A 27,509-nucleotide genomic window follows, 5' to 3' on the forward strand; every position below is an offset into this window, starting at 1 on the left:
ATATACTCCAAGATCCCATAAACTATCCCATAGACTTCCTTGCCAACCATTGTGCTTCAATTCACATCATATCAAGCACTTCACGGCGCTCAAAACGCATCACCTTGCGTGAGCGGGCCGTCAGAATATGGGGCGCCAGGACCATATTGTCCAGTGCATGGGTTCGCCCATCAAGTGGAATGCCGAATTCGCCACGCGTCGACCACGTCTCAGTATGTATTGTGAGGGGCATGGACGGGTTGGACGGGGGGCGGCGGCCCCAGCTGCATTCCTTGCTGGCATAGCCGTCCACGACGCCCTGGAAAAGCCGGACGATGCTCGGCGATAAAACCTCGTCTACACGGAAAGGCACAATGTCCGTGGGTGATGTCGAATAGAAGGACAGAGAGGGGCAAGTAATGTGCCACCAATTGGCCGACTGGCCGGCCGACTGGTTGGTCGACAGAGCGGATGACAGCGTGGGTGCATACTGATGCGGCTGAAAACGAAACACAGAGGCATGGTAAGAGCTCTCGTATGCAAACCATATTTCCATCGTCTGGAGCGCCGGCATGCGTGCCGCGGCTTGGGCGGCGCATCGCAGGAGTACATGGACTTGTTCTAGAGAGTCGGTCATCAATGTCGACGACGTTAATGCAAGGTTGCGGAGCCGTGGCCATTGCTCAACGGGCTCATCGGGGCTGTTGTCTTCTGGCTTCGACTCCTGACCTTGCATCTCGATAGCGCTGATGAAGCATTGTGAGCAGTTACAAGTGTCCCCTGTTCTTGGCGTCTGCTGGGTGGCTCTGAAGAAGTCATCGGCTTCCGCCCAAAATGAGACGGCCGCCGTTTCGAGCGTCCGGCATGCCTGGGCCAGGCGCCGGCCAATCTTACGACACGGTGTCCGAAGTAGGAGGGAATCGAGCTGGTTGTGCATACTGATATGCGAGTCCTGGTAGAGACAGAAGGACGTGAGCGTCGTCGGCAGTGGACTGCTGAACATGGAGACATAGCCTGATGCGATATTAGTACTCTGTGATCTATCTAGGGGAATCTGGAAATAGGGCAGAGAGAAGGACAAGGCGGCTGGTGGCGGAGGGGAATATTTTGACATTCTGAAATGACGACGTACCGTGCTCGACGTCTTCCATATTGTCAATGTCGACGGGCCGCCACTGTTCCAGGTGAACACTTTGTAACGACGGACAGGACGCGACGAGCTGCGCGAGAAGACACGGGTGAATCGTGCGGCAGAACCGTCGAGTCATTTTAAAGTGCCGAATAATTTCTATTGTTGGCAAGACTCTCGGGGTCACGACCGTATTGGGCGTCTTGTTGTTTTGATCTTCCTTAGAGCCGGTAGAGTATTGGTTGTTTAGGCCGCCGACGTTCATTGCAAGCATGAGTCTGCCCAAGACACGTTGAGCGGCAGCACGGGACGGTTGAGCTGAACGCATGCCGCGAATCCATCCATGTTGCGTGCTGGTCACTTTTTTGCGTCGGGCACGGAGCTTGCCACGGGTGGACCATGGATGATTGTCGTCCATGACGTGAAAATGGCGCCAGAAGTTATGAAACGAGTGCTTCGAATCACTGCGCGAAAAGACAGACAGGGTAAGTGTAAGCCCCTTTTTCGAAAGATCTCCATTTCCACTTTTCATATCTGACATTTTCCATGCCGACAAGGCGAACAACAGCTGTAGAAATAGCTCCGTAAAAACAATGCTATTTCTTGTCGCCTCGTCCTCGCTCTCTTCGGACGAACAGAGAGAACAGTCGTATTCGGCAAGGGGAATGAAAAGCTGCAATCTCGTGATGTAGGATAAACGAACAACCTGGTCGCCCTCAACTGCTGCACAAAACGTGGAGATATCACTGGCATTGAAGCCCAAGGTTTGAAACGTGCACTGCTCAAAGACGCGCTGCCATTCACGCGAAACGCAGGCATAGTTTGCGACAGCCTCGCCGTCTGCGGCCTTTTCAAGGAGCTTCTGGGATTGAAGGGGAAAGGGTGCACCGAGAATATATCCAAATATTATTTCCCGGATTTCCAGCGGAAGAGCGGCCCAATTTGCCATGGTTTGCATTGTTTGTGGTATGGTTAGAAACGACTGGAGACCAAGGGGTACAATTCCAAAAATAAAATAAAAATTGGGTGTTGTTAGATTTCGAACAAACTGAACTTAAAACTGAAGGGGTGTCAAGAGGTGACTGAAGTACACATATATATTCATGTTCTAAACTTTGTGGTTGGGGACGAAAAGCATACTCTGCGTCGACTCGAAGGTTGGCTGAATAAGAGACGTATGTGTGCCAGACTGAAAGGGGCAAAAAAATTACAATAAACACACCAAACACACCAAACAAATACAAATCTCGTTTCGTGACAGTAGCACCACCCATTCCCAGTCCTCTCCTCTGCCAAACTCCGCTTACATCATGTCGAAGCCATCTCCGTGCTCAAAACGCATTGCCCTGCGTGAACGGCCCGTCAGAATCGCGGGCGCCAGCACCATGTGGTCGAGTGCCTGGATCCGCCCATCAATCGGCTGTCCAAACTCGTCGATGCTTGGCCACGTCTCGGTATGCACCTGAAGCTTCAGAGTAGAGCCTGGGGCCGAGCCAGATGGGTCGTGGCCGCTGTTGCCATGATGGCGTCGGCGACGTTGTCTTGCGTGGTGTGTGACCACATTCTAGAAGCGACGGACGATATGAGGTGCCAAAACATCAGCAATACGGAAAGGTACGTTGGCCCCAGTCTCTGTCTCATACTCTGCGTTGTACAAGTCAAACTCAATATCTGCGTCGTGCTCCGATCCATACTCTGCTCCAGACTCTTCGCCATACTCTGCCTCAGTCTCTGCCTCAGTCTCTGCCTCAGTCTCTGCCTCAGTTTCTGCGTCGGTCTCTGCGTCAGTCCCTCTCAACGTGGTACAGAATGAGAGCGTGGGCGGACCACCACCATCACCACCACTGCCTGCCTTTGGTTGCGGGCAAAAGCGAAAGACAGCCGTCGTCGGACCACTCTCTTGAGCAAACCAGATTTCCATTGTTTCCAAGCGGGGCATGAAGCGGGCCGCAAAGGCGGCGACCCCGAGGAGCTCGTGAATGTCGTCCAGGGAAATGGAAATCAACATGGTCGACGTCAAGACGAGGTGGCGCAGCCGTGGCCAGCCGTCAAACTTGACACGCTCGCCTGATTGTAACTGCTGTAACTGCTGTTGCACTCGTATCGCCCAGTCTCGCCGGCCCCCTACCATATAGCGAGAGCAGGTGCAGATATCCCCTGGTACAGGTGCCCGAAAGCCGCCCATAAAAAAGTCGCATGCGTCCGCCCAAAACGAGACCGCCACCGTCTCAAGGTAATTGCTGGCCTTGCCCAAGCGCCAGCCGACCTTTCGGCACGGTTCCTGATTCGTTAAAGGGTCCTCCCAGTCATGCATAGTGGCATTGGTATCCTGATGGAGCGTAAGGGACTTGAGCGTCTTTGGCAGTGGGCTGTTGAATAAGGATATGTAGCCTGGAATATGCCGTGTTAGGAGAGGGCAGCGTTAACTATCATATATGGAAGTCGGACCAGTCAGATCCGGACAGCGCTACGCACCTTGTTCTGCATCCTCCAGACTGTCCACATCGACGGGCCGCCACTGCTCCATGTGAACCGAACGCAGTCTCGGGCAGGCCACGATGAGCTGTCCGAGAAGTCGAGGGTGGATGGCACGGTAGAAACCTCTCACCATGCTAAATGACCGTATAATGCTCAACTTTGGAAGGGTGACCGTCTCCGGCACACCAAGCGTCTCCAGTTGCAGCATACGTCTGCCTAGGACGCGCTCTGCGGCCTCCAAAGGAGGTGCTGCCGTGCGTTTGCCGGCCACCCATCCATGCTTGTAGTTGGTCACACCATTGCGAAGCAGGCGGAGCTCGTAGCAGGTGCGCATAGGGAGGCAGCTCCCGGACGGTTCGAAATGGCCCCAAAAATTGTAAATGGAGTGCTGCAGATCGCTGGGCGAATAGACGAACAATGACAAGTCGAGTCCTCCGGTATAGATGCCCCTTGACATCGGCCCTGACAGCGTCCATGCCGACAGAGCCGTGAGCAGCGGAAAAATCGTTGCTGCAAAGACAGCGTTGTTCTTTTGCGACTCCTCCTCGCTTTCTTTAGTGTCACAGACTGAGCAGTCGTACTCGCTGAGGGGAATCATCAGCCGCAATCTCGTGATGTAGGACAGACGAACCACCGGGTCGCCAGCTACAGCAGCACAAAAGGCAGGGAGATCGCTGGCACGGACACTCAACGTTCGAAATGTATACTGCTCAAAGACGTACCGCCACTCGCATGATACACTGGCGTAGCTTGCGAGGGCCTCGTTTTCGTCGACACATTCCGTCAGTTTCCGAGATCGCGGTGGATACGGCCCGCCTGCAACATATCCAAAAATCATGTGCCGGATTTCCAGCGGGAGAGCAGCCCAAATTGCCATGGCCTGTGGTCTTGCCTGTGCTACTGCTTGAAAAGTCTGGGGGCGTTTGAAGTGTGATACGTTTTATTTTTCTCTTTAACCCGAATATGCCCAAGTAGGAAATGGAGGGGGTTAGAAGGCTTGCTTTTGTCCAACGCTTGAACTCTGATGGCATGAACCTAAAATGAAGAAAGGCGAACTGAGGACGACGAGTAATTGCATTTGGTTTTTGAGTTTTATGGTTGGTGACGAAAAGTATAGAATGCTGCAAAAGAAAAGGTGTGCTGAATAAGGTTAGTAGGCGTGTGTGACAGAGGAACATATCAATGTAGCTCACTAGTAAGCTTGGAGACAAGTAACTTTCCCAATGTTGGAGGCGAATGATCTCTGTTACTATACTGAATTTTTTGGTCCTCTGGCCCGTAAGTCAGGCCAACTTGAGTTCGAGTTGTGGTTTTTATTTTGTGCGTGGTTCGGTTTCAATAGATGTTGCAATCGCCTATCCCAAGTGAAGATGATTCGAAGTCGAACCCGCTGTAATACTTTGCACAGTTTTCTGATTTCCTTGACAAAGACGTAGGGATGCGTATCAAATTCCAAGGCAAACTTATCCAGTCACAAAGGTTAAACTCACTATTAAAAAGATCGAGATTCGAAAGGGAAACAGGCAGTTTACAATGGCAGTTTGTTGTTTGTGTCACCAGAACCTCTAGTCACAGTATCCAAGTATAGATTTCAATAATTTTACTTTATTATCAATTACTGCCATTATTGAGCACACGACGACTCACTGGCACTGTATTTTTTCTTCGATTTCATGGTGTTCTCCCTCGGTGTTGCATTTATTTTCACCCAGCTTGAACTGTTATCTAGTATTTTGCGTGTATTCTACCGCTTGCAACAGATCTGGCAGAACGTATTAATACATTCAGGGGCGATAGACGAACGACTGCGGTTGGTGGCACATGTAGAGTTGTCTTCCTCGTCCCCAGCATCCGGCTCATACGAGCTGCCATCGGAACTCGGGTCTTCGTCGTCGTCCATCTATGCCGCCCGCACCATTCCTGATAAGCACTCAGCCGGGGCGGCTGGGTGAGGGGGAGGTGGCGGGTGCGGGATCCTCCGGCAGCAGAAACCGCCGGAAGAGGGGGCGATGAGGAAATGTCCGGCATCCAACCGGGCGAGGCAGAGCCTGGGACGGGGAGTGGGGGCGACGGGGAGTTTGGTCCGGTGGCGTGCTCGAGGGAGGCGGAGCCGGGCACGGGCGCGGGAGCCACAGCAGCAGATTTGGGAATGGGCAGGGGTGAAGCGGGTGGGGAGGGTGGGACGGGCCCCGTGGGCCGAAACGTCATCTGCCTGTTGGGCAGGATTGTTCGTCTATGGCAACTTTGTTAGCCAGGACTTCCACATCATTGCCATTCAACAGTAGTCTAAGGGAAACATGCTTTGGCCATCTTGGACAGCAATTTTCTGTCGCTTGACGGTTTTGTGTTTGGCTTCGTATCTTGCTGATGCCGGGATTTCTGTTAGTTGGATGGTCAACAATGTGTTTTCTCGTTGTGGCCCAAGGTACACATACCATTGGCGTTTTGAATGACTTTATGTATATATGAGGTAGATAATGTCCGACGCTCCGGTCTTGTTGGACAGTTGTTGTTGTGTTGGTGGATGGATGAGGGGATGATATGTGTTGGACGTCGGTAATTTTTTTTTTTTTTTTTTTAAGTTGAGAGTCTGAGATTGTTTACCTGCGTTTATCGCTGGTTACACGACACCGTCAAATTAAGGCAAGTGCGAGTCTTTGTTTACATGGCCCCGTTATGTTTGGTAAGTGCAATGAAAATAGGCTCAACGAAGCAGGTGCAATTCACGTGGTCAATGGTTTCAGAAGGTTTATCCCATACGAAGGAAACTGCACTGGAGGTTGTGGCACGAATGGACGTCCAAATTCGTGGTAGGGGTTGCCACTTGTGTTTTTTTTTTAAAAAAAAAATTCTTCAAATCGATTTCTCGTTTGTTTGAATTTCGATGTTGCAAATTATTATCGTTGAAAATAAATATTATAACAACACCATCGGCGTCGCTGCCAATCATCGTGCTTTTCAAGCCATGTTGCGTCCACTTTTCACGCCATTTCACATTTTAGCATATCATATAGCAACATTTCGTCGTTTGTCATACCTCATTCTTCGTGTACAATATCAGGGACTAAATAACATTTCTTATTCTCACCATTTGGTTTACACCTTGGGCGTCATGCCCTTCTTGCTGAGGAATTCGCGGGCAATCGTCTCGTACGTTGCAAACTCCACCGAGTCGCCCCAGCTCCGCAGCCAGCCGACAAACCGGTCCGCCATGGCCATGACGTGCGCGAGGCCGCTCGTGTCCGGGTGCATCAGCAGCGGGAAGATGAAGGTGCCGTCGTCCGACTCGGCCTTGCCGTTCTCCCAGAGCCACAAGAAGATGTCCTTCCAGCGCTGCTCGACGACGCGCGAGTCGACGTTGCCGTTGGTGTTGGCGACGTGGGGGTAGTACTGGAGGGCCATCATGTCTTCGTTGTTCCACCCGATTGGAATCTCGACGAGTGGGTAGCCGTCGCGGCAGTCGTACATGCCGCCAAGGGGCGTAGGTTTGAGCCAGGAGCTGGCCGGTTGCGAAAAGTCGATGCGTTCGACGGGCGGGTCGTTGGGGGTCAAGTAGGGCTGCGAGTCGTGGTGGCTGAGGGAGGAGTCGTACAAGAACTCAAACTCCTTGAGGAGCGCAATGCTGGTCTCGCGCAGCTGGTACATGGGCGCGCGCCAGCCGAGCACCTTCTTGCCCGTCAGCGCCTGGGCCGTCTTGACGCACTTGGCAAAGACGTCGCGCTCCTGCTCGACGGTCATTTGGTAGGCGCCTTCGTGGGCGTAGCCGTGCAGGCCAATCTCGGCGCCCGATTCCGTGATTTCCTTGCACGTATCGGGGAACGTCTCCATGGTATGGGCGGGTATGAACCAGGTGACCTTGTCGGCGACCTGGTATTTCTGGAGCATCCGCAGCAGACGGCGGGCGCCGACGCGGCCTGAAAAGACGCCGGTGCTGTAGTCGGCCAGATTGTTGTCTGGGTGGTCACCGGTGCCGAGGAACGCGGAGAGGGCATCAAAGTCGAAGGAAAGGGCAATCTTGACGGTGGGCTTCTTCTTCGCGAGGGTCGGGTGGATGGAGAGGTCGGAGACGTCTGGCGCGTCCTGGGACGAGGCTGTGTTGTTGGTGTTGGCGCCGCGGAGGCCCCAGACGGCGTTGATGGACGTGACGCCGTGCGACGACCGCGACGCCGCGAGGATGCCAATGGCAGCGGCTATGGACTGCTCTGTGGGCTCGCTGGCCGTCGAGGCCAGGTCGAGGAACGCAACGGACGACTCCCGCTGCAACCACGTCACGTCCCGTTGCAGCTTAGCAATGACGGGATCCAGCGCACCGTCAAATGTGTCGCGGTAGCCGACGATGACCAGCAAAAAGGGGTGCAGAGTGGCGCCGTCCTTGGACAGGCTGAGCTGCTTCTGCAGCAACAGCTTCACCTGCAGAAGGGTGCGCTGCTGGACCACCTGCGTAGCGGTCTTGTGCTGGTTCCACTCGTCCAGGGGCACCTCCCAGATGGGATCGCGGCCGCTGGGCTCGAGGTCACGGGCGTCAATGACAAAGAGGGAAACATTGTCCTTGAGGTCGGAAAAGGCCGCCTGGACCTGACGGGTGGCCTCAATTTCAGGGCTCAGGCTGTCGCCGCCGGCGAGCAGGCCGTCGAGGTTGAGAGTGGCCGTGTTTTCCTTGCCACAAGCGGCAACGAGTTCGGCCTGGAGGGCTGTGGCACGCGGAGCAAGCGTGCCAGACGAAATGACCTTGCGGCCTGCGAGATAGACTGACATCGTTGGATGAAGTAAGTGGCAGGGTTGGCTAGGAGGGATAAACAGCTGCCAAGGAAGATGTAGCAAGAAAACGGTAAACAGGGATAACAGGATTCACTTGGGCTCTGGCGAGGCTGTCGTTATCAACTGCCATGTGCAGCGGTGCGTTTGCGTCCATCTCATGCCGTCGTTGTTATATAACAAACGCAGTAAAAGTGTCGTGGTCGTTATCGATTATATTTGGCGAGACGACTCGTGTTGGCGCCGCGCTACGGGGCTTCGGTGCTTGTCGGCGTTGGCATTCTGCGGGGAAGGTGAGGCGAGGACGTTTTGAAGGTGAGTGGTGAGGGTGAAGTGAAAAGGGCAGTTGGCAGCGAGCCAATGGGAGGGGCAAGAGCGCGCGACTAATGTAGCGTGTTCGCGTCCCTATCGACTATCGTTATCATGCAGCTAGTTTGGCAGGTGCAAGAGCGGGCCTCGTGAAGAAGGACCAGGCCACCGACAAGCCCACGTCAAACCCACAATTCCGATCTGGGAAGCTGCCAGCGAGCGACTAACGGCAAGCGTGAAACGGGCAGTTGTCTGCGAGCACCGAAACACGACAAGAGCGGAAAGAGCAAGAATGGGAAGCTCGCAGCGACCAAGTGTGGCTCGCATGCGAGGTGGCCCTCCTGGGAGACAACGCCACGCGAAGCGCAGATGACAGTGATGACCGTTGCCAATCCTCTCCCCGCTCCTGGCGATGCACTACGGCTATCCGACCGTCACCGTCGTCATGGGTTTCGGGTCAGGATGCGATAGCCATGGGTGGCGGCTATCAGTGGAACCATGGCTGCCATAGCGCGAGACTGCAAGCATCCGTGGTGATAGCAATGCCATGATATGCCTTGATGTACCATGATATGAGATTTGACGAGATGATGGCGATACGGGCGCACCTTGATATGGACGAGTCTCTGGGCTGACATGGGCTTCATAGGGCGGTTGTCGATACGGACATATAAGTCGACTACGCCCGAGCATGTTGTCTCATGGCCCATCGTTGTCAACAGACGAAGTCGACAAACAACATCACCTTCCATAGCTACCGAAATACCCACCAATAAAGACATTCCATGAGCATCATGTCCAATTCCGACTTTGAAAAGGGTGAGCAGTCCAGGACCGTGACCAACCCGCCTTTGTCACCGTCAGTCACCGAAGGCGACAATCGTCCGACGGTCGATTTTGCCGAAGGCACGCTGGTGTTTGCCGGCCACGGCGAGGTGCTGGGCCGCAACTTCAATCTGCTGAGTGCCTGTGCCACGGGCGTCACGACGGGCAACTCGTGGGCGGTGCTTGGCGCGGGCATCATTGCATCCATCTACAACGGTGGGCCGCCGGGAGCCATCTATGAATAGTACGATTTCCCCATATTGCGCTCCATTTTATGTGTCGCGATCTTCTGTCCCGGGCTTATGCCACGACCCACTCTCACGCCACTCGCTAACACTCGTTGTCTTTTGTAGCACCCTCGTGTCTCTCTTCTACTGCTTCATCGCCGCCTCCGTGGCTGAGCTCGCCTCGTCTGTCCCCTCCTCCGGCGGCGTCTACCACTGGGCCCTGATCACGGCCGGGCCAAAATATGGCCGCGTGTGTGGATGGTTCGCCGGCTGGCTCAACGGCCTGGCATGGGCCTTTGCGGTAGCGGCCAACTGCGTCATGACGAGCAACATTCTGGTGTACTGCTACTCGTTATACCACCCAGACTATGAGTACCAACGATGGCACGTCTTCATTTCGTACCTCATCATGTCGTGGCTGTGTTGTATGGTCGTTATGTTTGGCCAGAAAATCCTGCCCACTCTGTCGAGAATCGGCTCGTTCCTCATCATCGCCGGCTTCTTTGTCACCATTATCGTCTGCGCCGTCATGCCTGGGCGACCGAGTGGCAACGGTTATGCCTCGAGCCATTCCGTCTGGGCTGGCTGGGAGAACCTGACGGGCTACTCGAGCAACGGCTTTGTCTTTCTGGCAGGCATGCTGAACGGCGCGTTTGCCGTGGGCGCCATCGACTGCGTGACGCACATTGCCGAGGAGGTGCCCAATGCGCGCAGGAACCTGCCCAAGGCGCTCGCGTGCCAGGTTGGCATGGGCTTCCTGACGGGCTTTTCCTATTTGATCGTCATCTTTTACGGCACGGCCGATCTGGCGAGCATCACCGATGCCGATCCGTTCTGCCCCATTGGCGACATCTACCTGCAGGCCACCGGCTCGCGTTCCGGTGCCGTGGGCCTCCTGATGGTCCTTGTTCTCCCCATCCTGTGTGCCACCTCCGGCTGCTACGTCACCACCGGCCGCACCTTTTATGCCCTCGGCCGCGACGGCGCCACCCCCTTTGCGAGCAAGATTGGCTCCGTGAGCCACCGTTTCCAGAGCCCGCTGTGGTCCACATTTGCCTGCGGCATCTTTATGACACTCATCGGCGCCGTCTATGTCGGGTCTCTGACGGCGTTTGACGCCTTTATCGACTCGTTTGCCGTCTTGTCGACCGTGTCCTACCTCTTGGCCATCCTCCCGCACTTGTTGAGCCGCCGCTCCAATATGAAGCCCGGCCCGTTTTGGATGGGCCGCTGGGGCTATCTGGTCAATGGCGTCGCGTGTTCGTACATTGTCGTCTCCATTGTCATCTACTGCTTCCCCTACAGCCTGCCCACGTCAGCGGCTAGCATGAACTACACGAGCGTCATCACCGCCGGCCTGTCTTTGCTTGTTGGCATCTGGTGGCTGGTCTACGGCAAGCGGCACTACAGAGCACCTAGGATCAACCAGTAGGTGGAAGGTAGGACTGTTTTGCTTGAGTGGATTAAGTAGTGCTGTGGCTGTTACTTTTTCCTTTTATTTTGTTGTATACTTTATTGTTGATGCCGTTCGTTTTTTCCCCTCAAGTGGATATCACTTTCGAAACACTGCCTACAACGTGCTGCTACCTTCTTTCTTGTGTTTATTATATATCCACCTATAATATGAGCTTTCTTTGCATCACCTTCTTGATATGAGATGTAGGAAATACGAAGTGTCATTATGGAAAGTCTTAGTATCCTTCCCAACTGACATTGCAAGAAGTCATAGTGGGAGAACCGCCTGTGCTCTGCTTTGTTCTTGCCGGTTTCCATAGCCGCTATCGTTATTCAATTAGTGCCCCACAAGGGCCTGTTCCCTCGCTAGCGCCACCCACCTGGCTCTCCGAGCAGCCCCGCAAAATGCCGAGCAAAATGCGCCAATCGCCCTCGCAAGATAAGCTTTCTAGGTGCGTCATGGTTGATAACAGTCATGGTTTCTGTCAATGTTCAGTGACGGCCAGAGGGCGTCATTGGGTCTCGCGCACGCTAGAGCAAACCTTTGACAAGTCGATTGCTTTCCCCGCAAGATAGACTGGGCAACAACAAGAAAAGAAACAAACGACACTTCCTCACGCGAGTCACCACCGAGCCCTCAATCCAGCCCACAATCCATTAGATATTCACTCGTCTTCAAGTCAATAATCCCTGTCGAGAATAAGCTGATCCAGAGCCGATTCAGGAGCAGCCTCCGCTCTCTGTTGCAGACGCCCCAGCGACTCTTCGATCTTGTGATATCACAACTTGGCGACGCTACGACTCCCATCTTTAACCTCATCGATCACAGACCACAGACCCCTCCGCAGATTATACTATCATATACACAATGCCTCTCAACCCGTAGCATGGCCAACACACGGTCTTCTTCGTCGACTGCAACGACGACAGCGACGACAAGAGCTGCATCCTCCCGCCTCAAATCGCTCACATTCACGGGCTGCTGGACTTGCCGCACGAGAAAGGTCAAGTGCGACGAGCGCGAGACCAATGGATGCGGCGTGTGCGAGGGTGCCGGGCTGGCGTGTGCGGGCTACGAGGTGCGGCTGTGCTGGGTGACGACTGGTCGAGATGCGTCCCAACGGGAAAAGTCGTATCAAAGGCCCTCGCAGAGGCTGCGCCAGCAGAAATCACAAAATCATGCCCCTTCACTACCAGGACCCCGCCGCCGGGGTCTTTTGCATCGCCATACGGGCCCTGTTCTGTCCGACGACGACATAATGAAGGCATTGACTACGTTGGATACCATGGACGGCGCAACGAGAACTGAGACGATTGGGCCGTTTGCCATCTTTCAAGCAGACGGATTCAAAGGTTCACTGGAAGGGAAGGAGGAGGAGAGACTCCAAGACACCGATAATCTACCCAAGACGGCATCGGCTACGGAAGATATCACCACGATGCTCGATGCAGCATTACCAGCGATTGACTTGGACGCCGACCCTGGCAAGACACACATCGACCCATCAGAGTGCGTTAATCCTTCGTCTCCTATCGACAATGTCGTCGACACTTCGCCCCATCTTGGTCTCTCCATGCCGCTCCTCCGTGATTCGCAGACCGCGCACCTCCTCTACCACTTCACCAACCACGTGGCGGAACTGCTGCAGCCCGTCCACCACCCTGGGAACCCGTGGCGGACTACGTACTTTTCCTTTGCCCTCGAGGGATGTCCCGAACTGTGGCTAGCTCAGACGACGGCCTCTCCAACGTCATTTGCTTCTCAGTCTTTGTTTCACAGCCTGCTGTCGGCTGCCGCGTTCCACTTGCGGAATGCCACAGACGGCTCGGTTGGCTACCACCGGCTGGCGCTGCAACATCGCATCAAGGCACTACAGGCGCTGAACGCAGCCACGCTGCATCCGACGAACCAGCAGCTGTACCTGATCCACCTGACGGCCATGCTGTCGTTGGTGACGGTAGATGTAAGTTGTATTTCCGCTCCCTATTCTCAGGATGTGAATTAGTCATGTTTTCTTGCTAACCGGCGATAGACCATGGCCGGCGAGGACTCTGATTTCCCTGTCCACCTCAAAGCATGCTACCAACTCAAAAAGCCGGCCGGTTTTCTCGACCAAGAACTCGTCGATGGCGGCGGCAGTGCCAACAGCCAGATCTACAGCATCTGCCGGTTCTTGACGCTCTTGGCCCGCACGACGTCGCCAGTGATTGTTGCCCGGCCGTGGGCGACGGACGAGGAGAAAGAGGGAGGCAAGAACAGCTCTGGCGAGCCAGCCACGGCCACGTTCAATGTCCCCAACTTCCGTGACAGCGAACGCGCCGTCGAGTACATGTACGGCATCACCCCGGCGCTGGGCAACATGCTCGCCAAGACATGCCAAATGGCCGAGCATCTGGCCTACTACCAGCAAATGGCCCAGGCGTGTCCCGGTGTCAGGATCCTCCGCACCCTGCAGCAAGCCTGCGCTGCGCTCGGTGACGAACTCGCCGCGTGGACCGTCGATGACGAACCGTTTCGCCTCATTGAGGACGACGAAAACGAGGCCGGCCAGCACACCATGCGCGAGATTGCCCGCTGCCAGGCACGCGCCTTCCACGGCGCCGTCCTGCTGTACTACTACCGCACCCTCCAGACCTACGGCTTGCACGACCGCCGCGCCGCGCCCGTGTCCGTCGACGTCCACAGCCAGGTGCAGATCATCTGGGCCCAGCTCACGACGGCCGAAGACCTGAAGGACGCCTACTATGCGCGCTTCCACGGCGGCCTCAAGCGGACGGCGCCCATGTCGTGGCCCGCCTTTATTGCCGCCTGCGAGGCTGCCCCCGCCGACCGGCCCCTGTGGGTCGTCTGGTGGGAGCGTGTCAATGGCTACCGGATTGGCAACTTTGCGCGGCAGTGGCAGATCATCCAGGACGTGTGGCAGCTGCAGGAACTGGCGGGGCTGCAGGGCCACGGTCGCATTGGTTGGCGGGAGGCCCTGGCTCGGACGGGGAAGCTTGTGTTGCCCATATGACATATTACGGTGTTACGAGTTTGGATTTTATGTATATTTGTGGTGTTTTTATGCAACTTCTTCTATTTTCATACATGTTTTACTCGGTCGCCTATTTCAAACTTGCAGTTTTGTTTGTTGCATGCTTTGTATTGTTTAATTTCCAATTCTGTTATTTCATAGATTCATTCCCAGTCACTACTCTCAGACAACAAGCCTCGTCCAATCCAACCAATCTGCACTCTCATCACGATTTCCCATTCACCTTCCCTGTCCCCTACAGCTCGTCCTTGCCACCAGCCGTCTTCTTGGCACCCACCGCCTTGTCCTTACCCTTGACCATGGCTGCCAGTATGTCCACAATCAGATCCGCGGCAGCAATCGACGTCACCTCGGCCACCGAGTCGTACGGCGGGCTCACCTCGACCACGTCGGCACCCACGAGGTTCACGCCCTCGAGGCCCTTGATAAACCGCTTCAGTTCGCGCATCGTCCAGCCACCGGACTCGGGCGTGCCTGTTGCCGGCGCAATGCTCGGGTCCAGGACGTCAATGTCAATCGACAGGTACGTCGGGGTCTCGCCCACGGCCGCCCGTGTGCGCGCGACAATGCCCTCCATGCCGATCTCGTCAATCTCGTGCGCCTCAATCAGCGTGAACCCCACGACGTCGCGGTCAATCTCGTAGTCTTTGGGGCTGAACAGCTTGGTGCGCAGGCCGCCGTGCACGCTCGTGCCCTTTGCGATGCACCCCTCGCGGCTCGCGTGCCAAAAGAAGGTGCCGTGCGTCAGCGCCGACTGGTTCGACCGGATGCCCGTGTAGCCCTCGTACGGGTCCCACGTGTCGAGGTGCGAGTCGAGGTGGATCACCGAGATGGAGCCGTACACGGTTTTGAGGGACCGCAGGATCGGCAGCACAATGGAGTGGTCGCCGCCGAGGCTGATGATCCGCGGGTGCTTCCACGCCGTCGCGTCTGATGTGGGGTGGTACAGCACCTGGCGGTAGCCCTGCTCCATCTGTTTGAACGCGTGCGCCGCGTCAAAGGGCGTAATGGGAATGTCGCCGCAGTCGATGATCTCGAGCCCCTGCTCGTACGGGTCGACGCCCCACACGGTGTTGTAGCTGCGGCCCTTCTTCTCGCGCGCCGAGCCCGCCCGGATCCCCCGGGGACCGAAACGGGCGCCCGGGCGGTACGACGTGGACGTGTCGTAGGGGAATCCCAGCAGGGCAATGTCGAGCGGCTTGTTGTGCGACGCGGCCAGGCAGCGCTGCCACTCGAGATGGGCAAACGTCACAGGCTGCGAGAAAGGGAGGTCGACATCGAGGTCTGCTGGTCAGCCGCATCCATCACGAAGGCCCGTCTCCACGTCTTCACTCACCTTCTATGTGATGCTCATAGTTGGGCCCGACGTTGACAGCTGCGGCCAGGCCTGGTAGCAGGCAGTGGAGGAGCGTGGGACGCATAGCAACGAGTTTCTGGTGACGATGAATGATCTTCTGGGGAGGAGGGAATGGTGAATGAACTGATGTTGGTGTGTGGTAGCTGTGAGGAAAGGTAGAAGAAGCTTTAAGTATCAACGGATAGGAAAAGAAGCAAGAAACGTTTTTTTTTTGTTCACATTTTTCTCATTAAGTCAAAAGCACTCTGCTTCGGCCTACTCCGCATACTCACGGGAAAAACCTAGCGAAGTCGGCCTTCTCCATCAGAAAAACGAAGCTCTGAGCAACGCCAAAGAGGGGTGGGTCCATAGCAAAGCAGACGCCGAGCTCGACGTGCCGTTCGACGTCCTGCTTGACGTCATGTTGTGTAGGCATTGGCTGCACAGTCCTGTAATCCCAGTACCAGACATGAGCCATCCCGTGGTCCCGGGGAAATCTCGCTGGTGATAGCGATCATCGTCGTTTGGTAGTGGCTGGCTTTCGTAGTACGGAAGTCGTTCGAGTGTAGCCTTTCTTGGCACCTCGCAGACGCCTTCCCTTTTTGTTGACAGGGGCGTGTAAGTGGAGATGACGCTAACGGGACCCACAGAACGGCAGAAAAGCGGGGCTAATTGAGCTCGCTCGCAGACGACTTCCCAAACCAGAATGCGCACCAAGATGCGCCAAAATGCGCCAACGGAAAACGATGTCAACTCGGAGAGACTATATTTCTATTTCATCTCCAGTCTAGCAACATGATAAGCATCCTGGCCTGCTTGCGTCCTCTACCCCGCAAGAACCTCACCCACTCTTATCCGCCCCATTGCATGCCGACGATAGATCGAAACGACATACGAAATCAACACATCGATCCATTGGGCAATCACCAGCGAGGAGCAACACGAGTCATCACGAGTCAACACGAGTCCACACGAGACCATTCGTACAGGGGTCGCGAAGCCGAACCCCGATAAGAGGAGGAGAGGGGTAGGTTGGCGCTCGTGGCGAACGGCTATCGACCAATAAGCTTGACATCGCGGCTGCAGCCGTGTGCTGTCGCTGGCAGTTGCTTTATCTGTAGCTTACTCCAAATTTGATGCCTTTCCCTTCTTCATCTGGCCTTGTCATGCTGGTAGCTTCGGTTGAATTCACAGCGTGAGGATGCTTCACGGTCATTGGCTACCCCGACCATGACTATATGAACGGCCTTCATTACCAAAGGTTACCAAGCAAGGGCAATCAACGAACAGCATCCGACAACCCAACGGCGTCATTCTTCGACACAACGAAGCTCACTATCACGCGTTTGTAAACCACCTACAACGAAATCTCGTATACAGCAAACAATTCCTTTGTGCAGAGTTCTGCAGTTGCATATCCGCATTGACACTCTTTCACCTCACTGTCTGTTATTTATTTCTTCGTTTATATTTTTGCATACATCACGGCCATTCACCCTCCCCACACGATGGGTTTGCCTCTAGCTGTCCTGGCGACGGCAGCCGTCGTCGCTATTTTTGCCGTGCAGGCCATCTACTCCGTCTTTTTCAGTCCGCTTGCCCGCATCCCGGGCCCCAAACTCTACGCCTTGACGAGCTGGCGGCTCGCATACGACGACTGGTCCGGCGCCCGCACGCGCAAGCTGTACCGGCTGCACACACAGTACGGCCCCGTTGTGCGTGTGGGTCCCAACGAGGTGTCGTTTAGCAGCCTGGCGGCGATGCGGACCATCTACGGCGCGGGCAGCGGGTTTGAGCGGACGTCGTTTTACCGCATGTTTGAAGTGTACGGCCGCAAGAACATGTTCACGATGGGCCCCGCGCGGGACCACGCGTCGCGCAAGAAGATGGTGGCCAATGCGTACGCCAAGTCGACGATGCTCAAGGGAGCTATCGCGGCGCTGGTGGAGACCAAGGCACAACACTACGTGGACCTGATCGAGGCGAGCGCCGGTCGTACGAGCGACGTCTTTGCGTCGCTGCACTACTTTTCGCTTGACGCCATAACGCAGTTCCTGTACGGCGACGCGGGCGGCACGGCCTGTCTGACGGGATCCGCGGTCCACCAGGCCCTCATCAACGACATTGTCGACAAGGCGCGGCGCAAGCTGTCGTGGTTCTCCGTGCATATGCCTGATTTCATTGCGGCCGTCTACGCGCAGACGGGCATTCTGGGCTGCTTGGCCGAGCGGTTTTTGTATCCCATGCAGAAGCCCACGACGTACACGGGTATCCGCGACTACGCACGTCATGCCGTCGAGGTGTTTGCCGACCATGCCGCCGACAAGACGCAGGACGAACTAGACCGTGAGCCGAGCGTGATTGCCAAGCTGTGGAAGCACCACGTGTCAGCAAAGAAGACGTCGGCTGGTAGCGGCCTGGACAATGCTGACATTGCCGCCGAGTGTGCGGACCACTTGCTGGCCGGCATCGACACGACAAGCGACACGCTCATGTTTTTGGTGTGGCTGTTGTCACGGCCGGAGAACCGCGAGTTCCAGGAAAAGCTGATTGCGGAGGCGCGCTCCGTCGATGCCGCCGACGTCAACGAACACGGCATCACCCGCGCCCACGCTGCCGACAAGCTGCCCTACCTCGATGCCGTCATCAAGGAGACGCTGCGGCTGTTTCCGCCGCTTCCCGGCTCGGAGCCGCGGCTGTCCAGAGCCACGACGACCATCGACGGGTACACGGTGCCTGCCAACACGGTCGTGTCCATCTCGCCATTTGTGCTGCAGCGGAACCCGGCCGTCTTCAAGGACCCGTCTGTGTTCAACCCCGATCGGTGGATGGACGCATCGGCTGACACGACGGAAATGCAACGTTGGTTCTGGGCCTTCTCCAGCGGCGGCCGCATGTGCATAGGCATGCACCTGGCCATGGCCGAGATGACCACGCTGGCGTCGTCGGTGTACCGGCGGTACCGGACCGTGCCGACGGACGGCTTCGACGCGATCTCGCCGGGCATCACGAGCCGTTACGAGGTGTTGTGTGACGACAGCTGCCGAGAGATGCGGGTAAGTTTCTGCTCAGTCTAAACGTGACGTTTGTTTTGTGCGTACTAACTTTTGTAGGAACACGAATGCCGTATCCAGTTCCAGCCTCTGGATGGGTAGTCCACGAACGGAGTTCAATAAACAGGGTAAATGCAAAGGTGAAGGGGAAGGAAAAGTGAAAACATAAAAAGGAAAGGAGAAAAAAAGGGGACAGAGACGAAAAAAAAAAAAAAAACAACAAGTCGAGTCACACAGCGTCGAGACCAGCGCAAAATATGAACTTGCTTTGCACACACTGTCACCCTATTCCGCCAGCAGTTTCTCTACCGATCTGATCCTGTACCACATCTGTGCCCAACCGTAGCTGCGCGGGCTGATAATGTCCGAGTGGTCGATGAGCACGCCATTTTTCCAGTTGCATGCCAGCGACTGGGGACAAAAGGAGATTCCGGCCAAGTGCAAGAAACGCGCCACGGCCGCAACCCGGTCGTGTTCTTGCTGTTGGTCCTCTTTTAGTCGCTCTTGTCGTTGCTTCTCTTTTTGTTCTTTTTGCCGAGCTGCCAATGCCTCACGTTGTGCCCGTTGGTTCCGCGTCTCGACACCAACCGCAAGCGCCTCTTTGGCCTCGGCCTCGGCTTTGGCCTTGGCTCGTTGTTGTCCTTGCCAAGTTTTGCTGTGCCTCACCCTCGCCCTCTCTTTGTCCATCCCTCCGCTTTCCACATACTCGTACACAATGGCGTAGTGCAGCTCCAACTCGTCTGCCGCGTCGGCCAGGCCAACCTCGACCTTCCAGTCCTTCAACTCCTGCAGATCTTGCACATAACGCTTATGCTTGTCGACGACCTGGACCGCCGGAAAAACACCCAAAGGCATGCGCCTAACGAGGGCAATTCCATCGACGCGCAGCCAGCCGTGGAACTGCGCAAAACGCGGCATCGAGTCTCGTCCCAAGCGGATGACCTCACTGGTTTGGGACTGGACTTGATGCTGGACCTGGGACGGCGGTACGCTTTGTGAGGTTTCGTTGGTTTGGTTGCGCTGCTTTGCTTCAAGGGAAAAGGCCATCAAGTTGCTCAAGGCGTCTTCATGAGTTTGGGGGTTCGCATGCACTAGTACAGTGCCTGGGGGTTTGTCTTGCTTGTTCTGGTCGCCCTGTTCTCCCTGTTCGCCCTGGTCGCCCTCTTCTGCCTGTTCGCCCTGTTTGCCCTGTACTGCCTGGACTCCCTGGATTCCTTGGGCTCCCTGGGCTCGCTTGCCTGCGTGGCCTTCCCAGTCAAGAGATGCACGCAGCATCTGGAGCAATGCTGCATTTTGACACTCCCGCTGCGCAGCCCAATACCAGGATATGTCGTAGGTCACGCCAGCATCCCAGAACTATTCGAGGTAGATATTAGGAACGACGACTCCGAAGAACAAACAAGACGACATACTGCCCGTAGAAAAGAAATAGCACGCACCAATTTCAGCGCGTACGGCCCCTTGTCGCCAAAGAAAACACGCCACACAGCGCCATCCAAGCCAGCGCCAAGGAGTCTCGCCCGTCTCCAGTCAATCGTGTCCACGTCAAAGGTGCACCGGCGCAGCTTTGGAGTCTTGAGGTCGGCCATGGTGAAGCTCAGCGGCTTGTCGTCGGTCATCGGAGTGTTGTCTAAAAATGGCACCTGCATGTACCGCTGGCGCCGTATTTCTGTTATACCGAGGGGGTGTCTGGGATCGCGGAACTGTTTTTAATCTGTTCGATTCGACTTTAAGCCTAAATTAGAACCAGAATGTGACCAACAACAAAAGAAAGGGGTGGTCCGGGTGGAGAGGAGGTGATGAGGGAAAGAGACGGTGCGATGAAACGAAATGGAGACCGTTGGGGGCAGAAGGACATAGAGGCTTACTCGGTAGGGCGGGCGACAAAGTTCTTTGGCCGAACGGGAATCTGTTCTTGTGGCAGCATGTTGTCATTGGGTGATGGTTGAGGCGCCAGGAGAATGTGTTCGAAGTAGAGGAGGAGATTGAGGCGCGTGCTGTAGGAGCTGAGATGCTCGGTTTCATTTAGTAACAACGACGTTTGTGCCATGTATTTATGTGTAGTGAGTTTGGCCCCACAATCGCATTGCAGCCAATCAGATGTACTTTGGGGCGCCGACTCCTGGCACGCGTGAGTATGTACGGTATGAAACGTAAATAAACTTGCGACCCTCACCTTCTTTCACTTTTTCATTTTTCACGCTTTCACGCTTTCACTCTTACTTCTCTGCTACTCTTTCCATCATCCCCCTTATATTTTGGCCCAAGAAAGAATATCAAGAGGGCGTGCCTAAATTCGCCGTCTTCGATCTCAAAATGGCACAAAGCAGTTGCGCAATAACGACAGGCAGTCGGCGTTGGCTCTTTCTGTCGAGCCCATCCGAAGCCGAATATCGAGGGACCGTCGTCACCGCCATGCCTTCCGACGAGTCTATAAGGTGGCCGCGAGCGACATTTTCTTATTTTCTCCTTTGTAAGATGCGTTCTTCGTCATCGAATTAAAACGTGTGTCTTGACAGTTGCTGCTCTCTCCTCTCCTTGCTCTCAATTACAGTCCCCGAGTACAATATACAGCACAATACTCCACGTCCATCCATCATCTCGTCGCCACTACACACGGTGTCCGCCGTTGGTCAAGCCCACAATGCCCGGCCGCAGGTAGTTGTGGTCCCCGTCGAGACGCGCCCGCAGCTCGGCCGATGACACCAGCTCGTCCACGTCCCAGGTAGCATAGACGTAGCGTCCATGCAGAAACCGGGCTTCTTGGGAAGCGGCCCAGACGGCAAAGTGCGCTGGCAGCTCCATCTCGTCAAAGGGCAGCATGTCCTTGGTGAAGCCCAGCGGGGGCCAGGCGTCGCTGTAAAGCATGCCCGGGTGGAAAGACAGGACCTGGAGGGTGTCGGGGGACACGCCGTCGGCGAGCAGCGAGAACGCATAGGTGGCGGTGCTCTTGCTCAGAATGTAGTCCGGACGCAGGGCCAACCAGTTGTGGTCGGCCATATTGACGGCGTTGGTGGAGACGTAGACAAAGTACTTCTGCTTGCTGTCGTCGCCGCCGCTGGACTGCTTGCCAAAGTGTAGAGCCATGTTCATGGGGCCCCGGAAGTTGGCGGCCATCATGTCATCGAGAGCGGGTACACCTGCAGCACCATCGCCGGCGTGTGCTGCCTTCAGGCCCAGCTCCAGCAGTGGCTTGGGCTGCCCAAACGTGCCGGAACACTGCACAAGCACATCGACGTGTACGCCGTCGGCCGCCAGCTGGGCCCAGAAGGCGTCCACAGTGGCGTCGTCAGTCACGTCGACGGCTACAGCGCGGAAGTGGGTGGGAGACTTGGTGGACTTGGCGACGTCCTCAAGTTCGCGGGCGGCTGCCTCGAGCACGTTCTGTCGTCTCCCGACAAGAATGACCGTCGCTGCATGAGCGTCACCAAAGGCCGAAGCAATGTCTTTACCGATGTTGTTACCACTTCCGACCACGACAACCGTACGCCCGGCCTGGCTGAGCTCAGGACGTGTCGGGTGGATGGCTGCGTACGTGTCGCGGCGGATGACTTTTGTAAAGTCGGTCTCGGGGATGACGACGCCGTCCATATTGAGGCGGATGGTAGCAGAATATGGTGAGGAAGGTGATGTAGTATGAAGCCTGTTTGTCTTGCTTTTGTATAGAGAAATAATTTCGTGTCGAGTTGATTGTTCTCTTCGAATGGAAACATATACGGGAGAGGTCACTTCTTATAGTCGCCATGGGACATTCGAAGAGCAGCCGTCAAACGAAACCAGAAGAGAACCGGGCAAACTCGACCGGACACTTTGTCATCATGTTCGTTGTTGTTCCATCCACGACTCTCGCCGGTTCAGAAATCACCCGTATTCTGTCGCAATTCAATGTGTCGTAACGGCGTTCCTGACCATTGTGGTTAGCTAGGCTCCTTCGTTAACTGCGACTTACACGGGGCATCGGAGACTTTTGCGGGGACGTTCCGAAAAGGCTTAGCGCCCGCATGCGTTGACCGTTTATCGTCAGCCAGCTGACAGAACGTCGCCCTTACCTCTACGCGCTTCCACCACCATCAATCCACCTTCATCAAACACAATCTCCGTACACAGCATCCCCTAGCCATGTTCGCGCTGCCCAAGGCACCGGCATGCACAGCGTGTGCCCGCGCTAAGCGTAAGTGCGACAAGGCACAGCCGGCGTGTCGTCGGTGCCTCGACCGGCAAATGACATGCTCCTATCCACCAGCAAAGCCCAGCAGTTACGTCGCTCTGCGGCAGGAGGCAGAGACAGACGTACTTCTCCCAACAACCAACAACACGAACTCAAATGGTTTGTTTGGTGGCCTCTTCCTGGGCAGCGTCGACGATGCCATGCCGGCCGTGCCGAATGCCGCTAGTCTAGATCTCGGCCTTCTCGACAATACAGCCTCTACGAGTGGTACCATCGACCCTACGTCCGCATTGTCCCACTTCTCCTGGCTGTTGGAAACCCCCAAAAGTTTGGACCTACAGGTAGGCCTGTTTCAACCGCTGCCACAACCGGCGCCATGGTTTCCGTCCCAAAGTACTACTCTCATTGCACCATCTCATGCCCAACTGTGGCCACCAAAGACATCGTGGTTCCTCTTACCCGCCACATGGTCCATTGACCACCGTGTGCATCTACATCACCATGCCTCCAGTACGAGCACTGCCTTCTTGCGCCTGCAGGTCGCCGGTATTCGCACCTGGCTGCGGACATGGGTCGCCACGGGTGGCTGTCCGTTTATCCATCCAAACGTGTATGGTAACAACGGCAACAAGGACAACACGCCTGCCTGTGTGCAGGTTGCGTTCCTGGCCATGTCGAGCTATATCCACCGCACCGAGGCAACGACAGAGATGGTGCTGGACGCAGTCGATGCGCAGGCCAGCCAGTTGGTAGCACCGGGCGGCGAGGCTACGGATGCCAGCACCACCACTCTCCTGGCCCAGCTCGGCCGCGTCCATGCCCTCGTCGTCTACCAAGCCATTGGCCTGTTTGACGGAAACACGCGGGCACGCCATCGTGCCGACCTGCGCCGGTCGACACTCGCCCGCTGGTCGGGGCAGCTGCTTGAGGCGGCCCAGCAGCAAGGGGCGGTGGCGGAGCGTCCCCTGACTCCCGTCGTCTCTATCGTCGACGACCTCGACCACAACAACAACGACCGCAGCGATAACATTAATGCGTGGCATGCCTGGATCGTGGCCGAGAGCATCCGCCGCATGTGGACCATATCGACAGCCATTGAAGCCATTTACCACACACTGCAGCACGCGTGGAGTCCCGCGACGGGCAGTCTACCGTTCACGGCCCGCTACGGACTCTGGCAGGCCAGGTCCGCTGCCGAGTGGGAGACGGCCAGGAGTGCCGACGGGAACACGAACAGCTGGCTCTACAGCTTACATGATCTCGGTTGTTTGATCGATGCGGCGGATGCCGCCGATGTCGACGTATTTAGTCGCGGCCTCATGTCTTCGGCTTACGGACGCGACAGAGTCATACAGTGGGAGAAAAGCAGCCGAGAGCGTCGTCTGACGAATTCACATGATCGGTAGAGTAGGCGAGAGAGTTTGTGTACCCCGAGGCACGGCGTCGTTCGTCGGAGTAACTTGTGAGTTGTTGATCGTTGCAGAAAAATGTCCGACAGTGTCCGACGTAGGACAGATGTGGACGGCGAGCTAGACGAATAGTTGTTTACTGTTGTTTCTATTATTTTTGACAATTGTTTGTCAATGTGACTTGTCATATATTTGAGACAATTTTGTGGTCGTGTGTTGTTTGCATAGGTAATTCTTTTTTTTTCCTTTTTTTTTTCTTCAATTGGCCAAGATTCTTTGGATGGAAATAAAAAATAATCTAAAATAAAATAAAAAACCCGTTGGAAAATGATAGGAACTCAAATGACGACAAATTTCATCGACAATATTAAAGATAATAAAATACAACAAGTCATCTCCTTAAACCTCAATGGTAGTGAACGGTCTACTCAAAAAACGCAGGCTTTGTGCACTGTGGCGGGCAAGATGGTCGGCATAAGTCGCTCCTTCCTGCCAAGCATCACGACGGGACGTACTTTCCGAATCGGGCACGTCATAACAGTCAAGCAACACAACCCCTCTTCTTTGTCGTCTCTTGTGTCCCATTAGGCGGCCTGCATGTTTGTTGTCCTACGCGCTCACAGCAGTCTGTGGCAATCCTGAACAGTCGCCGGCCCTCCCGTCTTGTTTTGCCGTGGCCCATTTAGCCAAATTAGCCCAGTCGTCCCGATCTATAGACATTGCCTAACAATCCAATATCCAATATCGACGTGCCGCGATTGCCAGAGATCGACTGCCCCCGTCACTTCATCGACGACCCCGGAGAAGTCCCCTTACCCGTCTACCCTTGCTGCCTTCCCACGTTACCAGCAGTCTCGGCAAAAACCCATAGCACTGCCGGCTGTGCCTCTGCGTTGAGGTACTGGAAAGGTCAAGGTTAGGTTTGAACGTTAAGGTTCAAGGTTCCAGGTTCGTGAGCCTCAAGAGCTCCACATCTACATTTACGCTTACGACTACGTCTACGACATGACTGCTGATATCGTCACCCCGTAGCCGACGACCACCATGCTGATCACCGTGCTGGCCTCGCGGCGGCCGTCCTTGGTTGCTCGCTACGTCGTGCCGGCCAGCATTCTGGTGCTGCTGGCATACTGCTTCTCGCTGCCGACCAAACTCCAGATGGCCACGGCAGCCACGATCGCCCAGCTGCACCAAAAGCACCGCCAGCACTACCACACATCGGCAGCCAATGCAAACATCCACCCGATGTTGATGCCGGTGCCCATTCCCGTGGCTGCTGCTGACCAGAAAGCACAGCCGCCACCATCCCCTTTGCCCCCAGCGACACAACACCCCATCGAGCGGCTCGTCGCCGAGGCCGACAAGCAGTTCCGCAGCCTGCTCGCACACGAGACGCACACCCTGGCGGATGCGGCTGCCGCGTACCGCAAGCGTCGCGGCCGGCACCCGCCGCCCGGATTCGACCGGTGGCACCGCTTCGCCAGAGAGCGCAATGTCGTCTTTGTGGAGTCCTTTTGGGACCAAATCTACCACGACCTGCACCCCTTCTGGGCGCTGCCGCCGAAGCCTGTGCAGCGCGAGGCGCGCGACTTTGAGATGACGATCCGCGTGCGTCGCGGGCGGGCCACGACAACGAGTGACTGGTTCTGGACCCAAATCTGGCTGGACCTGCTGAAGACCATCGAGTCGGAGCTGCCGGACATGGACATTGCGCTCAACGCCATGGACGAGCCGCGGGTGGTGGTGGCGTGGGAGGCGATGCAGAATTATGTGGTGGAGGCCCAGCGGACCCAAGGGTTCCCGCGGCCAGAGGACGTGCAGGAGACGTTTCAGTCGTTGCCGTTGGGGGAGGGCGATGGTGACGATGGCAACAGCAAAAGCAACAGCGTCGCAAACAGTAATCACAAACGGTGGACGACAACGGGGCCGTACTGGGATCTGGTGCGGCGCGGCTGTGCGCCCCAGTCGATGGCGCGGCAGACAAAGACGGCACCGCCCACAACGAACCACGGCCTACCAGACATTACCGACACCTACACCAATCCACACATGTACCGCGGGTTTGTGGCCAACAGCTCGCTGTCGAGCGACGTGTGCCACCAGCCCGACCTGGCGGGGCTCAACGGAATATTTATCGAGCCGCTCTCGATCTCCACCACAGACACGCTGCTGCCCATTTTCGGCGGCAGCAAACTCTCGGTCAACAACGACATTTTGCTGCCGGCACCCATGTACTGGAGCAACGAGGCGCGGTTTGGGGGTGATAGCGGGGGCACAGCAGACCGGCCGTGGTCGAATAAGACGAATGGCGCCATTTGGCGGGGCGTGGCCACGGGCGGACACAACCGGGCGGACAACTGGAAGGGCTTTCACCGGCACCGGTTCGTCGCCATGAACAACGGCAGTCTGGTGGCCCATGCAGAGGCGGATCCAGAGCACAAGGCACCCAACATGGTGTTGCCCGCCGCATCCTACAATTTGCAGGCGCAGAAGGAAGGCGGGCTGGGCACGTGGGTGTCGTCGTGGTCCGACTGCGGCTTTGTTGACCTGATGTGTGACGGTGGGGGGACGGCCGAAACGAATACCGGCGGTAGCAACAATGGCGGCGCCACCGACGACAAAACCTGCTCGTACGTTGACGACTACTTTTCTGTAGTGGACAGTGTGTCCCTCCCCGAGCAGTTCCACCGCAAGCTGCTGCCCGACATTGACGGCAACAGCTTCAGCGGGCGGTATCTCGCGTTCCTCAAGAGCTCTAGTTTGCCTGTCAAGGCCACCGTCTGGAAGGAATGGCACGACGCCCGGCTCGTCGCGTGGAAGCACTTTGTGCCCATGGACAACCGGTATGGCGACTGGTATGGCATTGTCGACTTCTTCCTGGGGGGCGGCGGTGGAAAGGGTGAAAAGGGCGAAAAGGGCGACCGGATGGCAGAAGCGATTGCGTCTGCCGGCAAGGCATGGGCAGACCGTGTGCTGCGCAGAGAGGACATGCAAGTGTACGTGCTGCGGCTGTTGCTCGAGTATGCGCGCGTGCTGGACGAGAAGCGGGAACTATTGGGGTGGGTGGGCGACTTGAAGGCGTAGGGGAACACGGTGAGGAACCAAAAAAAATGTAATTGTACGATACAAAAGTGAAGTCAATCTGCACGAAATACGACACTGCGGAGCATATGTAAGATACGGAGAACAAAACAATCAGATGATCATCGAGAGTGTCCCGTTTCCTGTTGCTGCTGTATGATTGGCGGGCGAATGATTGCTGCGTAGCTGTGCCGAGTCTGTTGTGGTGCCGTTTGTTGACATTGAGATGTTCTGCCAGCCACTCTGTCGTACAGCACCTGAGCACCAACC

The 27,509-nt window shown here is 56.0% G+C and overlaps 12 protein-coding genes across 12 annotated transcripts; 6 read left to right on the forward strand and 6 right to left on the reverse strand.

Moving 5' to 3' along the window:
- Positions 1–61: 61 nt before the first annotated feature.
- Positions 62–2,057, reverse strand: SPSK_04084 (uncharacterized protein; the record flags this gene model as incomplete). The annotated part of the gene is made up of 2 exons (XM_016730895.1): positions 62–993; positions 1,112–2,057. 2 exons carry the CDS (start codon positions 2,055–2,057, stop codon positions 62–64), a joined length of 1,878 nt encoding a protein of 625 aa, XP_016586272.1.
- Positions 2,058–2,411: 354 nt separating this feature from the next.
- Positions 2,412–4,463, reverse strand: SPSK_04070 (uncharacterized protein; the record flags this gene model as incomplete). The annotated part of the gene is made up of 3 exons (XM_016730881.1): positions 2,412–2,672; positions 2,727–3,499; positions 3,584–4,463. The coding sequence occupies 3 exons, from the start codon at positions 4,461–4,463 to the stop codon at positions 2,412–2,414; spliced, it is 1,914 nt and encodes a 637-aa protein (XP_016586273.1).
- Positions 4,464–5,603: 1,140 nt separating this feature from the next.
- SPSK_10604 (uncharacterized protein) lies at positions 5,604–5,837 on the forward strand (the record flags this gene model as incomplete). Its single annotated transcript, XM_016736947.1, has 1 exon — positions 5,604–5,837. The coding sequence occupies one exon, from the start codon at positions 5,604–5,606 to the stop codon at positions 5,835–5,837; it is 234 nt and encodes a 77-aa protein (XP_016586274.1).
- An 845-nt stretch (positions 5,838–6,682) lies between these two features.
- Positions 6,683–8,341, reverse strand: SPSK_04196 (uncharacterized protein; the record flags this gene model as incomplete). The annotated part of the gene is made up of 1 exon (XM_016731007.1): positions 6,683–8,341. One exon carries the CDS (start codon positions 8,339–8,341, stop codon positions 6,683–6,685), a length of 1,659 nt encoding a protein of 552 aa, XP_016586275.1.
- A 1,103-nt stretch (positions 8,342–9,444) lies between these two features.
- Positions 9,445–11,134, forward strand: SPSK_04187 (choline transport protein; the record flags this gene model as incomplete). The annotated part of the gene is made up of 2 exons (XM_016730998.1): positions 9,445–9,719; positions 9,829–11,134. The coding sequence occupies 2 exons, from the start codon at positions 9,445–9,447 to the stop codon at positions 11,132–11,134; spliced, it is 1,581 nt and encodes a 526-aa protein (XP_016586276.1).
- A 910-nt stretch (positions 11,135–12,044) lies between these two features.
- Positions 12,045–14,171, forward strand: SPSK_04059 (Zn(2)-C6 fungal-type DNA-binding protein domain containing protein; the record flags this gene model as incomplete). The annotated part of the gene is made up of 2 exons (XM_016730872.1): positions 12,045–13,121; positions 13,191–14,171. 2 exons carry the CDS (start codon positions 12,045–12,047, stop codon positions 14,169–14,171), a joined length of 2,058 nt encoding a protein of 685 aa, XP_016586277.1.
- A 256-nt stretch (positions 14,172–14,427) lies between these two features.
- On the reverse strand, positions 14,428–16,006 carry SPSK_04228 (agmatinase; the record flags this gene model as incomplete). Its single annotated transcript, XM_016731039.1, has 3 exons — positions 14,428–15,476; positions 15,529–15,692; positions 15,822–16,006. The coding sequence occupies 3 exons, from the start codon at positions 16,004–16,006 to the stop codon at positions 14,428–14,430; spliced, it is 1,398 nt and encodes a 465-aa protein (XP_016586278.1).
- Positions 16,007–17,036: 1,030 nt separating this feature from the next.
- On the forward strand, positions 17,037–18,683 carry SPSK_04201 (benzoate 4-monooxygenase cytochrome P450; the record flags this gene model as incomplete). Its single annotated transcript, XM_016731012.1, has 2 exons — positions 17,037–18,584; positions 18,642–18,683. 2 exons carry the CDS (start codon positions 17,037–17,039, stop codon positions 18,681–18,683), a joined length of 1,590 nt encoding a protein of 529 aa, XP_016586279.1.
- A 183-nt stretch (positions 18,684–18,866) lies between these two features.
- SPSK_04307 (uncharacterized protein) lies at positions 18,867–20,200 on the reverse strand (the record flags this gene model as incomplete). The annotated part of the gene is made up of 2 exons (XM_016731117.1): positions 18,867–19,937; positions 20,021–20,200. The coding sequence occupies 2 exons, from the start codon at positions 20,198–20,200 to the stop codon at positions 18,867–18,869; spliced, it is 1,251 nt and encodes a 416-aa protein (XP_016586280.1).
- A 991-nt stretch (positions 20,201–21,191) lies between these two features.
- On the reverse strand, positions 21,192–22,172 carry SPSK_04449 (NADP(+)-dependent dehydrogenase; the record flags this gene model as incomplete). Its single annotated transcript, XM_016731256.1, has 1 exon — positions 21,192–22,172. The coding sequence occupies one exon, from the start codon at positions 22,170–22,172 to the stop codon at positions 21,192–21,194; it is 981 nt and encodes a 326-aa protein (XP_016586281.1).
- A 528-nt stretch (positions 22,173–22,700) lies between these two features.
- On the forward strand, positions 22,701–24,155 carry SPSK_04262 (RNA polymerase 2 mediator complex component; the record flags this gene model as incomplete). The annotated part of the gene is made up of 2 exons (XM_016731073.1): positions 22,701–22,752; positions 22,825–24,155. 2 exons carry the CDS (start codon positions 22,701–22,703, stop codon positions 24,153–24,155), a joined length of 1,383 nt encoding a protein of 460 aa, XP_016586282.1.
- A 1,047-nt stretch (positions 24,156–25,202) lies between these two features.
- SPSK_04075 (capsular associated protein) lies at positions 25,203–27,242 on the forward strand (the record flags this gene model as incomplete). The annotated part of the gene is made up of 1 exon (XM_016730886.1): positions 25,203–27,242. The coding sequence occupies one exon, from the start codon at positions 25,203–25,205 to the stop codon at positions 27,240–27,242; it is 2,040 nt and encodes a 679-aa protein (XP_016586283.1).
- Between the last annotated feature and the right edge of the window lie 267 nt (positions 27,243–27,509).

The sequence above is a fragment of the Sporothrix schenckii genome (assembly GCF_000961545.1).
Source record: "Sporothrix schenckii 1099-18 chromosome Unknown Cont47, whole genome shotgun sequence".
Classification (NCBI taxonomy): domain Eukaryota; kingdom Fungi; phylum Ascomycota; class Sordariomycetes; order Ophiostomatales; family Ophiostomataceae; genus Sporothrix; species Sporothrix schenckii.